The following is a 14152-nucleotide window of genomic DNA, read 5'->3' on the forward strand; positions in this document are numbered from 1 at the left end:
TTACTGTGATTATGTTGTATATAATTTATTAAAATTTATTAAACTTTTTAATTATAATTATATTGGGGTAAACAAATATATATTTTATATATACCAATTAAATTTTTACTAGTCATATTTCTTCATTTTTTCTTTATAATTTTAATCTAATTTAAAGGTTTAAACTGAAAAAGGTAAGCAAACTTCATTACTTTCATTATTATTTTTGTTTCTATTAATTTCCTTTCTTTTTTTAGAGATTTACTTTATATATTTCATATATAAGATATTACGCTATCTGATATAAAACTTTCCTTACTGTATCTATGCTCATATCTATACTTTCATTACTATTTCTGTTTCTGGTAATTTCCTTTCTTTTTTTAGAGATTTACTTTATATATTTCATATATAAGATATTACACTATCTGATATAAAACTTACCTTACTATATCTATACTCATATCTGTACTTTCATTACTATTTCTGTTACTGGTAATTTCCTATCATGTTTTTTAGAGATTTACATTTCTATATTATGTTATCTAGTGTAAAACTTTCCTTACTATGCCTATTCTTATTAACCTTTTTACAATTTCTGGATTTTATTTGCACTCTTAAATTTTAGATTCAGTTTAATCTCTTTATTAGAACACAGTTTTTAATTTTTTTCAGTTCTTGGAAAGTGGAAGGTATATTTTGCTTTCATATGCGAACAGCATTTTAGCAGGGTCTATGTTTATAAGCCAAACCTTTGCCTAGAATCATTTTCCCTACACATGTGTAGATTCTTGCACTACTATCTTCTGACATTTAATGGTGTAGAGAATTCTAATGTTATCAAGCTTTATGTCTTCTTTTGTTTTTCTCTTACTTTTTTCACTGTTTTTTCTTGTGCTGTGAGGATTTGGAGCAGTCATGATTCTCAATGTTGTTCAAATGAAATGGAACTAATTCCAACTCTTTTATGTGTTTTTAGTTAAGTTTTAATTATTCTTTGTGGTGTCATTATTCTGGACTCTTATTTAAAAGAGCTATTACCAAAATGTGCTTTTATTTTCTGTTCTCTAATACCTTCTCTTTTATTATTTTTATCTCTTTATCTTATCTTTTCATTTGTGTAGATTCCATCAGTTTCTTTTTTATGTTGCCTACTCATTTCATGGAAAAGGGTTTGGCAATCCACTCCAGTATTCTTGCCTGGAGAATCCCATGGACAGAGGAGCCTGGCCGGCTACAAGTCCATAGAGTCGCAAAGAGTCAGATACAACTGAAGCGACTTAGCATGCACAAACGCACTCACTTGGAGGCAGCGGTGATTTCATTCTTTATTGCCATCAAGGTATTATTAAATTCCATCATTGAATTTAAATTCCATAACATTCTTTATATACTTCATCTCACTCATTTTGTCTCATTATTTCAATTCAGATATTGTAGTCCCACCTCATATTTTATCTATTATCTCATAGAATTCATATTTTTTAAAGATTTACTGACAGCAGTAAACATGTATTATCTAAAATTTACTCCTTACTTCGAGAACGAACTTACGGTTGCCAGGGGCAAGGATGGGGGAAAGGGATAGTCAGGGAGTTTGGGATGAACGTGTACCCACTGCTATATTTAAAATAGATCAACAAGGACCTACTGTACAGCACATAGAACTCTGCAAATGTTATGTGGCAGCCTGGACAGGAGCGGAGTTTGGGGGAGAATGGATATATGCATATATATGGCTAAGAACCTCACCCAAAACTGTTGCAACATTGTTAATCAACTGTACCTCAATACAAAACAGAAAGTTAAAAAATAAACAATAAAAATAAATAAATAAAATTTACTCCTTAAATAAATTATATCCTCCCCCACCTTTTGCTTGGTTTGTTCTTCTATTATGTTACAGAGAATATTTTAAATCCCTGTAGCCTTTAATATTTCCCACTTATCTAACCTTGAATTATGATTCTTAATCTAAAATTTAATTTCCTATTGTAACAAAACCTCCAGCTGAAGCAAGTTAAACCAAAAAATATATCCCCCTAAATTACTCTCATTCCTTACCTCTCATTGCCTGAAGCTATGTCAGCCCCAAGACGTGTCCAGGATTTCTTAGGATAAGCACTATGAAGCTGAACTTTCCCAAACACTCCTGAAAATAAAAGGAGCAACAGTTTGATAGGAAACTCCTTCCAAGAAAATTAAGACCACACAAGTAAAATTCATTGGAGGGCTTATTGTGCAAGATACGTGATACAGAAACTATATGTTAAGATGTCCACCTTAGTATAAAAAGAACATTTAAGTGCTTTATTTTCAGCAAGTCACCTATATCTCACATGGCTATGAAACATTTTTCTCTTTAAAGCTATAGAGAAATGAATGCTACATCCCATCTAGAAATCCAAGAGCTGGAAAACAGACCACTCTACAAGCTAACTAGTTATATTTCCACCATTAAGTGTCTCCAAACTATTTGCAACTCTGTTGGAAGCTAACTGGTTTTGATATTTTGTGTTATACAGTAGATTTTCCAAAGAAAAGGGTAATTTTGTTTCCTGAAGAAAAAGATTTGGTGCTATGAGCTTTATTTTCAGTGGTTGGACTTCAGATTTTTTTTTTTTTTTTTTTGCATTACAGATATCAAAGGATAGATCTCTAACTCCTTTGTTTCAAAATATAATTTATTTCAGACTCATAAATTAAAGTCTTACCAGGGACATGCTTGATGAAGTCCAGTTTTATTCCTTCAGGTCTTTCCTCTTACACATTTTATTGCCATTTAAAATCACAAGAGGCAAAATTCTCCATATTTTAGTCATCTAAATATGTTTTGAGCATGAAATCAAGCAGCACCAAAATTATGACTGTGCACCCTTAACATGTATATTTATTTGTTATTAGGTAAATAACCATAAATACAAATGAATATATTTATACATGTTTGAATAGAAGGTTCTAGTATTTTCTTCCTGCACCCAAATGGATTGATTGCCTTCATACCCCTGGATAAATGTACCCCTTGTACTGAAATCCAAAGATTTCACAATTTTTAGCAGCAAATGCATAAATAAAGGAAGTAAACACCAGTCAGGCATAAATAGTATGCTTTGGGCTTTCATCCAATGTGAACTAAAAAAGCTCAATTAATTAGAACTTAATCAACTATTTGTGTCAGCACCCACAATTTTACCATACTCTAATTCAGCAAAAAGTCAGAAGATAATAAAACTAAAATAAGGATTAGTGGAAATGAAAACAATATTCCCACTTTCAGGACATGTCGTGGAATCAGTCTTTCATAACAATAATATAATATCATCATTATCAAAAAATTAATCTTTTCCACTATTAGCTAAGAAATCTAGATAGGAGAGGGACATGGAGTAATTTAGAAGAATTTCTAACAACAAAGATTTTAACATAAACCATTTTATTTCCTTTAATTTACCAGAAAGATTTCCTGATCATTCCCAGTCACCAAAGGTTTACTGCAAAACGACACAATTTCTTAGTTGTTTCAAGGAGATTATAACACTTGAAGAGATTATTTTAAATTTTACTCATGCGGTGACAAACATTTCATTCCTTTTTCAATTTAGCATCAGAGAAATTTTCAAAAAACACTTTTTTGGCAGTACAGCTGACATTGGGAATCAAGCCGCACACCCTCATATACTCCTAACACAAGTCCAGTTCACGTCTTTGGTGGCACTCCATGGAACATACTGGTTACCAGACCAAAAAAGTCTGTGTTCCTGTTATGATCCATCTAGTTTGTCAACTTGGAAAAAAGTAAAATATTCCTTAACCTCATGTTCATAAAAAGATAAATAGCACCTATGAAAAATCATTTGGAAGCAATAAAGCACTCTCAAAGTATTATATGGCAAGGGCTATACTTTATGAAACTAGGTTATCAAACTTCATACTATCCTACAATGATTATTTCCATTTTACTGAGTGACTGAGATCTTATAAAATTGGAATTGCCATACAGAGAAAATAAGAAAATACCAGAAATCTATAAAAAGTCTCCTATACTTTTCCCTTAAAACTACTTTATTGTGTGGCCCTTACGTTATACTTACACAAGCTCAGTCCCAGTTTCTTTGTTCTTCTGTAGATGAATTTTAAAATAGGACTTGGTACTATGGCAGTTTCAAATAAGAAACTGTCAACAGTAAATGTTTCTTAATAATCTTTAGATCTAGCAGTTAAAAATATTATGAATAACTACACAGACTGTCCAGCCTTTGGTGTCTGACCAGTCTGGATAAAAATCTAAGGTTCTAACAGCATAACACTCCATGGGTTTCAGCATATTGTTTATCATTTCTGAGTCTTAGTTTTGACATCTCTAGAATGGATACTCCTTACCAGAGAGCCATTAAATGAAATCATAAATATAAATTCTCTGGAAGAGTGCCTGGAATTTGGCAGGTGTTCTATGAATGATACTTCCCTATCAGAAATACATATATTTCATTTTTAATAAGAATGGCATTATACTCTTACCAATTGTTCCTGGATCAATATGAATTCCACTGAAACGGTCACAAAAGACTCCCTCTGAAGCTCTAAGGAGAATTAGAAGCTTTTTTTCTTTTTCTAAGGGATTTTCTGAAGTACCTGTTTAAAAAGAAAAATATATAATGTAAATTTATTTGAAGTTAAGGAGATAGAAGGAAGTTGTGATGTAATTTTGAGGGTGCAAAATAGATGCTATAAAATAGAGCAGGTGGAAAACAGCCAATGTTGCACAGATGAAATAAGAAAAGGTGGAGAAATAAGATGCAGCAAACTTGTCTGAGGGAGACTGGATTACTGCTCAGCAAATATTTACTCTTTTTAAGGCAGAGTGTACTTTCCTGACCTATTAACAGTGAGCCTGGTCACATGATTTGTTTCGGCCAATGAAATTTGGGTAGAAGTGACAGTAATGCCAGTTCTGAGTTGATGCTTTAAAATGCTGGACAAGTTTCATCTGATCTTTTATAATAACATTTCCTGCCATGCAAGGAGAATTCCTTAAATAGCCCCCAGGGTCTGGATGAAGAAACATATGCAGCAGACCCAAACAAAACCCCTTAGCTGGAACCAAGTCAAACCGAGTCTGGCATCAATATTTGTTGTTGAGAGCCACTGAAACTTGGGGATTCTTTGTTACCCAGCATTATTCCAGCAAAACCTGACATACACTGTCTATGGCTGGATCCCCACATTGCTTTGCATGTATTTTAACAATTAATCTTCACAACACACCAGAGAAGTAAGATTCTCATCTCAGTGTTAAATACTCATACAGAACGAGGAACAGGGGCTAAGGAATTCATCCAAATTTATCCAACTAGTAAGTAATGGTCTGAATTTGAACAATGATCTGTTTGTGCTGTGTTTTATGAAACAAATAATAGGTTATTATCTAAGCCTAAACTCTTTTAACAGCATAAGGACACAATCTTCAGGCTGTGATGTTCAATGAGCAGTTGTTGATGTAAACTGCAGAGTTTGGTCACTTTCACAGAAATAGAATTGTTTGGGGAAATTACTGAAACTGTGTTTCTGAGTATGAACCTATCAAAGATTATTTTCTTCAGGAATATATCTTCAGGAATATATCGCTCAGTCGTGTCTGACTCTTTGCGACCCCGTGGACTGTAGCCTACCAGGCTCCTCTGTCCATGGGATTTTGCAGGCAATAGTACTAGAGTGGATTGCCATTTCCTTCTCCAGGGGATCTTCCCAACCCAGAGATCGAACCCGGGTCTCCCGCATTGTAGACAGACGCTTTACCATCTGAGCCACCAGGGAAGTCCTGGAATATATCTTAGAGGATATGAAATATTACAAAGCCCAGGTAGCACTAGTGGTAAAGAGCCTGCCTACCAATGCCAGTGCACAAGTAAGAAATGCGGGTTTGATCCCTGGGTCTGGAAGATCCTCTGGAGAAGGAAATGGTATTCTTGCCTGGAAAATCCCATAGACAGAGGAGCCTGGCAGGCTACAGTCCATAAGGTCGCAAAGAGTCAGACATGACTAAAACAACTTAGTACACTTATTAGATTTTTAAAGAAGCAACTAATGAGAAGATTATCTCCAAACTGGATAAGAGAAGCAGACAAAACACATCTGCTATCAAACATGTCTTTCCACTTTGAAATGCCTGAAAACATAACCCAGAATGAGGCTGCCAAATATGATAAGAAGTAAATGGAAACTTAAAATTTCCTGGTTGTTCTTTTGGCTAAGTGGTCTTTCAGGGGCATAAAATCATGTTCCCCAGTTGGCACCCCATGTATACCTGGGTAGCCAAAAGCTCAGTGTGAGTTGCGAGCTTGCTGCATACCTAGCTCTATAGTCCAGGCTTCATAGCCATCGGTCTACAAACGAGTGTTCAAAGTAAGACTCAGAGAGATAAGTAAATTTTCCTGGAGTCAAACAGTAGGCCAATGGGCATGCAAGAATTAGACCCCACAGCCTGTTTTCTCAATAAGATGGTACTTGGTGGCTCCACCTAGGTACTCAGCTGAGTGGCTAATATATCCTCTTAGCCAAAACAAAGACGTGCTAGAGCAGAAAGAAGGGATGCTGGGGAGGAGGAGAATGTTCAGAAAATGTGTGCGGTGTAGCTCTTATCTGGCGGTTTGAAGTCTGTCCAGTAAGCTGTTTTCCAACTGTGATTTCATTTATTTCACGGAGGGTAGTTTAGATTCTTGGGGGGAAAATGGCCTAGCACTAAACAGATACCAGAGAGAAAAAAAAAAAAAAAAAAGTAGGACAGCTTTTGCCCTAGAGAAATGTATGCAGAGTCCCACGAAAAGAGTTCAACGTTCCTCTAAAATCAGAGATTAAATCAATTATGCAACCCAAAACAGCAGCACATGCGGAGCCTTCACAGAAAGTCTGGGCAAAATTAGTCAGCCTGCCGTGATCTTTGGGTATCTGAAATGGCCAGAGTTTGGATTCTTCACTGTGATGCGGGGGAAGGGAAATAAGGAGACCAAGGGACCAAGCAGAAAGAAGGCAAGAATGACCTAAGAGAAGGCAAGACATGCTATGTTAACATGAAAACAGTGTCTCTCGAATGTGTAGAAGCTGTTCAATGAGAAGCCTTAAAGTTCAAACTCCTCACTGAATGCTCAAATCCAGCAAAAGAAAGGTGAAGCGCCCTCACCAGCCTGGGCTTTGTCCCTAATTGAGAGGAACCATAGTTAAGAGAAGGATCTAGGAATCATACAATCCTCCGATTTTCCTCTCTAAAGCTGCTTAGAGATGCTCTAAACTGTAACAAAAGGCATTTTCAGGCTTGATGGATGCAGATACTCACAAAGGAGGGGAAATTGTTGTTGCCATGCTGCAGAGACAAGCCAGGTGTTTTTGCATACATGATTTCACTGAATTCTCACAACCCAGTGATGGATATCGCTAAGGTTCTCATGAGGAGATGGCAACAAAGAGAGGTTAAGGAGCATTTAAGAAATGACACAGCTAAAGAGCGGGGGAGCTGGGCTTAGGCTGAAAAGTCCCATCAGTGAACACGTGGCCACAGAGGAACAGGAAAGAAGTAAAGAGAAGTTGTCACAATTTAGGATGATGGTGGGCAATGGAGGGGAAACAGAATACGTTCCAGATGCTAAAATCACCTGGGGAGATGGAAGGAAAGTAAGTTCTGGTATATAAAAGATAACTGTTATTATGATTTGAGGAATATGGTACAAATGGATTCCATGAACTTCAAAGGTAAGAAAAAGGGAAAAGGGCCTTATATGATTTTATTAACTCTTTGGTAGAATCAATTACAAACCTAGTTTACACGTAAAGTCCACCCTTTGAGCATGACTCTCCATACCTGGTAACTAAGCCAACATACACTGAACTACTTACTTTCTGCTCCCTCTACCCTCCTATGTGTCCGTGAGATTCCCCAGGCTTTTATATGCCTGCCTCATCCTGTCCTGTTCCTAATCACCCCTCAAAACTTGGCTTCACTGTAGTTTATTTCTAAAAGCCTCCTATGACCTTGAACTAGATGTCCCCTTGTGTGCATAAAAAGGTCCAGGCCCCTTGTTGCAGTAAGTCTCCTTTGAGGAACTTGTCCTAAAGAAATAGTATGGAACACAGGCAAAGGTCAAGGCCCAAAGTTCTCCTCTGCAGTGTTATCTATTTATAATTGCGAACATTGGAAAATGCTTTGAAATAGCAAATGATTGGAAACAAATTTATGCCTTCAGAACTACTCCCTTCCCCTGCCTGTCAGTTTCCTTGCCACGCTAAAGAGCTAAGCCACCTTAACCAAGTCCCCAAACAAGACCAAACCAAGCTCAGAGGCAACCTTCTCTACGATCCTTCCTGTCAACTACATCTGTGTTAAGGGGCCTTCTGTGGGCTACCACACATCCCGTGTTTTCCCTCAATGCTTCAAAACTGTATTCTAAATGCCTTCTGTTAGGCTTCCTACTCTTTACAGTACACTCCCGGAGAGAAAAGGCTGTGTCTTTCTAGCAGAGTTCACTTATAGTTTGTCCCCCAAACAGTGAACTAGGTAATTTTAACCAGTCCTCTTGCAGAAAACAATCAGATACTCCACAGTAAAAAAGACTCATTTCACCCATAAGAATACTATGTATGTGCCTAGCATCATAGCTTCAGAGTAAATAAAGCAAAAATTAAAGAAGTATAAGGAAAAGTAGATATACCTAAAATAACAGTGTCAAATTAAACACAACTGCTCATAAAATAAACAAGGAAATAATAAGGATGTAACAGTTTGACTAATACAATTAACAAATAATAGGTGTAGATGGGAAATAGACTCATAAGGAAAATATATTCTTTTCAAGCTTGAATAAAACATTCACAAATATGGATCATATGATGACCCTAAAGCAAATTTAGCAAATTTAAAAGGATTAAAACCATACAGCATATGTTTGCTTACCATATTTCAGTGAAAATATACAGTTCATCTAGGGAAAGATCTATAAAATGAATTATATTAAAATAAAGGTTTTCCAGTTATCTAGAAACACCATTAGAAGACTGAAAAAGCAAGCCACAGATTAGGCAAAGGTATTTGCAACACATATAACTAACAAAAGGTACTTTCCAAAATATGTAAGTGACTTCAACAAATCAATATAAAAAAGATAATTCATCATTTAAAAGGGGGCAAGAGAGTAGCTACTTCAAAAAAAAAGATACCAAATAGACAAGAAAAATTTCAAAAGTGCTCAAATCACATTAGAGATACACAAATTAACACAATCATGAGATCCCATTACATTCCCACTAGCATGGAGAAGGCAATGGCACCCACTCCAGTCCTCTTGCCTGGAGAATCCCATGGATGGAGGAGCCTGGTAGGCTGCAGCCCATGAGGTCGCTAAGAGTTGGACACGACTGGGTGACTTCACTTTCAGTTTTCACTTTCATGCATTGGAGGAGGAAATGGCAACCCACTCCAGTGTTCTTGCCTGGAGAATCCCAGGGACGGTGGGGCCTGGTGGGCTGCTATCTATGGGGTCACACAGAGTCGGACACGACTGAAGTGACTTAGCAGCAGCAGCAGCAGCATGGATTCCTGTTTATGTGCTCTTTATTTTATGAACTTGTCTGTACATGTGTTATATTTTATACACATGTCATATTCTAAACACAGTAAGTGATTATATTTCAAGGATACTCGTCAATAAGTACTTATTCATCAAAAGAATGAAAATTGGTCAAAATTACGTTTGTTTTTCTGCTTCTCTAAACCATTAAATGTTTTAAAGCTTTAATGAAGTATAACTGACATACAAAAAATGCATATTTTTAAGGTTTATTTACCAAAATGGTTACTGTTAAGTCAGTCTAGTAGAGACAAACCCAAGATAGATCGTGCTTTAAAACCTATACATTTAAGAAAAATGTGATGTTTGTCAGAGAACTAATATCCATCTGAAAATAGATAATTCTATTCTTGATCTGATATTGAAATATGTGCTATTTAACTGTGGGCTACCAATCTTCTTAGGACCTCACAGAAATGGAGTTTAGTGCTTGCTGAACCTATAAAGAACACAGCTTTTATGCTCTTGCCCTTGTAGTTAAATAAGTACAATATTTATAAGCCATATTATTTTGATTTCACCTTTTTATTAACCAGTAGTTTGATTAGAGAACGATCAGTGTAGACAGAAACTGATTAGTTGGCTGATGATCTATATTAGTTAAGTTACAAACTATTTAACAGATATCTATGTACCCTTAAATTTACATATGAAATATATAGTTAATTTGTTATATTTTTAATCATAAACTTGAAAGAATATATTTTTTTTTGGCTTGGGTTTTTTATTTAATATATTATTTGTAAACAAACATCATCTGAGGATTCTCTCTGGCAACTCAAGAAGTCTGACTATTGGGTATTGTGGCTTTAAGCTGGAGGATATGTTTTAATCTACACTTTTCTCTGGTTTGTCTCCTTCTTATTACTTAATCATCCAATGAGCCTTACAGAACTGTCAGTTTGGAAGGCAATAAACTGTGTATGGATTTTTCTTCTTCTTTAGGATTGAGACAGTCCCAATCATGGAAGCAATGAAACTTCCATACACGTAGTACTTCATTTCCTGACAATCAAAGTCATGTGCTAATGATGACCTTAGGCTCCTGGCTACAAATGTGAGACAGGGCTGACAAATACCCATCATGGGCTCTGCAAAACAATATGTGACAACTTTTAGGCTAAAAACCCAGTTCCTACCATAATTACTGAGTGACTAGGCAGTGCATCATGTGACCTGGCTCTGACAGGCCAGGTACAATGTTCTGCAGAGTCCTCAGGGACACTGAAATGTGGGGCATGTGTTGTTTACTTAGGGATCAAGGAGATTTCTGTGAAGTTTTAAAGACACACATATATTATTACTGATTATCCCTCTCTGAAATTCTCCTACAAACTATCACGAGAGAATTTTCCATTTGCAATTTTAAAAGTATGCATAAGATTAAAACACTTTCCATCGAGTTGCACATTTGGATCAATAACATGTTAACATCACTGATATCTAAGATAACAAAGCATACAAATTAAAGCATGGAAATGATGTCTCATCTGAAAAAGGACAGTGGTGTAAAGGATGCGTACAGACAGCTATTCCTGGGCAAAGAAATACAAACATTTAAAACACTCAACAAACCAATGTTTATTGAACAGGCTTTGAGTCAGGCATTTTTATAAGTCTTCCTCTCCTAGACAGAGTAAGACTGAAAATACTTTAGATTTGTACAAGATCACCAATTTTTTCAATGTGTTTTTACCCCCGTTTATTTCTCCCATATGGGGGTGGGGAAACATAGTCGCTTATACATTAACACTACAAGTCCGTCCTCGCAGATGTTGAAATTTAAGTGTCAGGAGACTGGATGTATTGCAAGAAAAAGGTATTAAGCTGAAAGACAGACTTAGATGTGTTCATTCATTTATATATACACTAGTCAGTCATATGGCACATTATCAGAAGTGTACTATGTCCTAGGTACAAAGGTTACAAAAATACTGTAAAGTCTATCATCTAATACAGAGAAGACATTCATGAGAACATACCATTTCATAACATAAAAATGAGTGCAATATTGATGATATGAATGATAGAATGAGCCAGAAGAAAAGATACACTAAAACCTACTGAATGGAGACAGAAAATGTTCATAGTAAAGGTAATCCTTGGGCAAAGGCTTGAAGGACAAAGATTTGAAGTGACTAAAATAACTTCTAACTCTGGTCCTGCTCTTTACCAGCTATGAGACCTTGGAACCAATCAATAATCTCTGTGGGTCTCAGTTCCATCATCTACATGCTGATACAGATGATTCACACAATCTCTGAGGTCTAAGATATCATAGTTATAAGTCCACTATTGGGGAATTTTCCAGAAGTTGTGTAACAAGTTGCTAAACTAGATTTATGATCCAGATCTCTAGAATTCCCATATTCATGAAGGTCTTAAACTAATTTCTGTCTTGTTAAAGTCATACGCATAAGATTATAAAAAAGTAGCTATTTGGGGGAGGGGATGAGATGTATGGAGAGAGTAACATGGAAATTTACAATACCATATGTAAAATTAAACAGCCAATGGGAATTTGCTGTACTAAAAAGAAAAGAGCCTGGTTTAAAAATAAATACAGGAAAGCATTCACAGCAAAAAAATCTATTCATAAAAATCAGTTCAGTTGAGTCGCTCAGTCGTGTCTGACTCTTTGTGACCCCATGAATAGCAGCACGCCAGGCCTCCCTGTCCATCACCAACTCCCGGAGTTCACCCAGACTCACGTCCATTGAGTCGGTGACGCCATCCAGCCATCTCATCCTCTGTCGTCCCCTTCTCCTTCTGCCCTCAATCCCTCCCAGCATCAGAGTCTTTTCCAATGAGTCAACTCTTTGCATGAGGTAGCCAAAGTATTGGAGTTTCAGCTTCAGCATCAGTCCTTCCAATGAACACCCAGGACTGATCTCCTTTAGGATGGACTGGTTGGATCTACTTGCTGTCCAAGGGACTCTCAAGAGTCTTCTCCAACACCACAGTTCAAAAGCATCAATTCTTCAGTGCTCAGCTTTCTTCACAGTCCAACTCTCACATCCATACATGACCACAGGAAAAACCATAGCCTTGACTAGACGGACCTTTGTTGGCAAAGTAATGTCTCTGCTTTTGAATATGCTACCTAGGTTGGTCATAACTTTCCTTCCAAGGAGTAAGCATCTTTTAATTTCATGGCTGCAATCACCATCTGCAGTGATTTTGGAGCCCCCCAAAATAAAGTCTGACACTGTTTCCACTGTTTCCCCATCTATTTCCCATGAAGTGATGGGACCACATGCCATGATCTTCGTTTTCTGAATGTTGAGCTTTAAGCCAACTTTTTCACTCTCCACTTTCACTTTCATCAAGAGGTTTTTTAGTTCCTCTTCACTTTCTGCCATAAGGGTGGTGTCATCTGCATATCTGAGGTTATTGATATTTCTCCCAGCAGTCTTGATTCCAGCTTGTGCTTCTTCCAGCCCAGCGTTTCTCATGATGTACTCTGCATAGAAGTTAAATAAGCAGGGTGACAATATCACAGCCTTGATGTACTCCTTTTCCTATTTGCAACCAATCCGTTGTTCCATGTCCAGTTCTAACTGTTGCTTCCTGATCTGCATACAGGTTTCTCAAGAGGTAGGTCAGGTGGTCTGGTATTCCCATCTCTTTCAGAATTGTCCACAGTTTATTGTAATCCACACAGTCAAAGCTTTGGCATAGTCAATAAAGCAGAAATATATGTTTTTCTGGAACTCTCTTGCTTTTTCGATGATTCAGCAGATGTTGGCAATTTGATCTCTGGTTCCTCTGCCTTTTCTAAAACCAGGTTGAACATCTGGAAGTTCATGGTTCACGTATTGCGGAAGCCTGGCTTGGAGAATTTTGAGCATTACTTTACTTCACTATAAATATATAAACACTGTAAAAACTGATTTACACATTCACTCATTAGCCTCACTCTCGACTGTATGACTGTTAGTGTTAGAAAAAATAAATAAATGAATAATATAGTGAGAAAAAAGCAATTTTCTGCAGATTTTGGACTCACTTGTGTTCTTTATTGCTTTAGAAAACAACACAGCATAGCTCAAATTCCAGCCCACCCCGTGAAACTTATGCCGTCTCTTCACTGGTCTCCAGCTACAGTGACTGCTTTTCTGCCTCACAACCATGTAAAGCGCATGCCTAGCTCTGCCTCAGGACTTCTGCACCAGGTCTTCCTTCTGTCTGAAACTTTTTTGTTCAAATCTTTGCAAGTCCAGCTCTTTGTTGTCTCTATGGTCTCAAGTCACACCGACTCTTCAGAAATTTGTGCACTGACTACCTAATCTATAGTGCCAACACCTCTCTTCAGTTCACTTCTCTATTTAGTTTCCTTCAGAGCGTGCATTGCCATCTAAAATTATGTCCCCTTTTATTTTGCTATTTTATTGTCTATTTCCCCCAACAAAAGAGTACAAGGAGGAATCGTATCTGTCTGGCTCACTGCTGAATACTCAAGTCAGTGGAAGAATGCTTGTCACTGAGTTGGTATTCAGTGAAAGAGAAAGTGAGGGAAGGCTGGAGGAAGGGGATGGAAACAGGGGTAAATCTACTTT

The 14152-nt window shown here is 36.8% G+C and overlaps 1 protein-coding gene across 1 annotated transcript in view; it reads right to left on the bottom strand.

The window, feature by feature from the left end:
* Positions 1-14152, bottom strand: part of PKHD1 (PKHD1, fibrocystin/polyductin) — a 443492-nt gene that overhangs the window by 143399 nt on the left and 285941 nt on the right. The window contains 2 exon segments of the mRNA XM_027525460.1: positions 2044-2131; positions 4498-4611. Coding sequence (XP_027381261.1) covers positions 2044-2131; positions 4498-4611 — 202 coding nt within the window.

The sequence above is a fragment of the Bos indicus x Bos taurus genome, chromosome 23 (assembly GCF_003369695.1).
Source record: "Bos indicus x Bos taurus breed Angus x Brahman F1 hybrid chromosome 23, Bos_hybrid_MaternalHap_v2.0, whole genome shotgun sequence".
Lineage (NCBI taxonomy): Eukaryota > Metazoa > Chordata > Mammalia > Artiodactyla > Bovidae > Bos > Bos indicus x Bos taurus.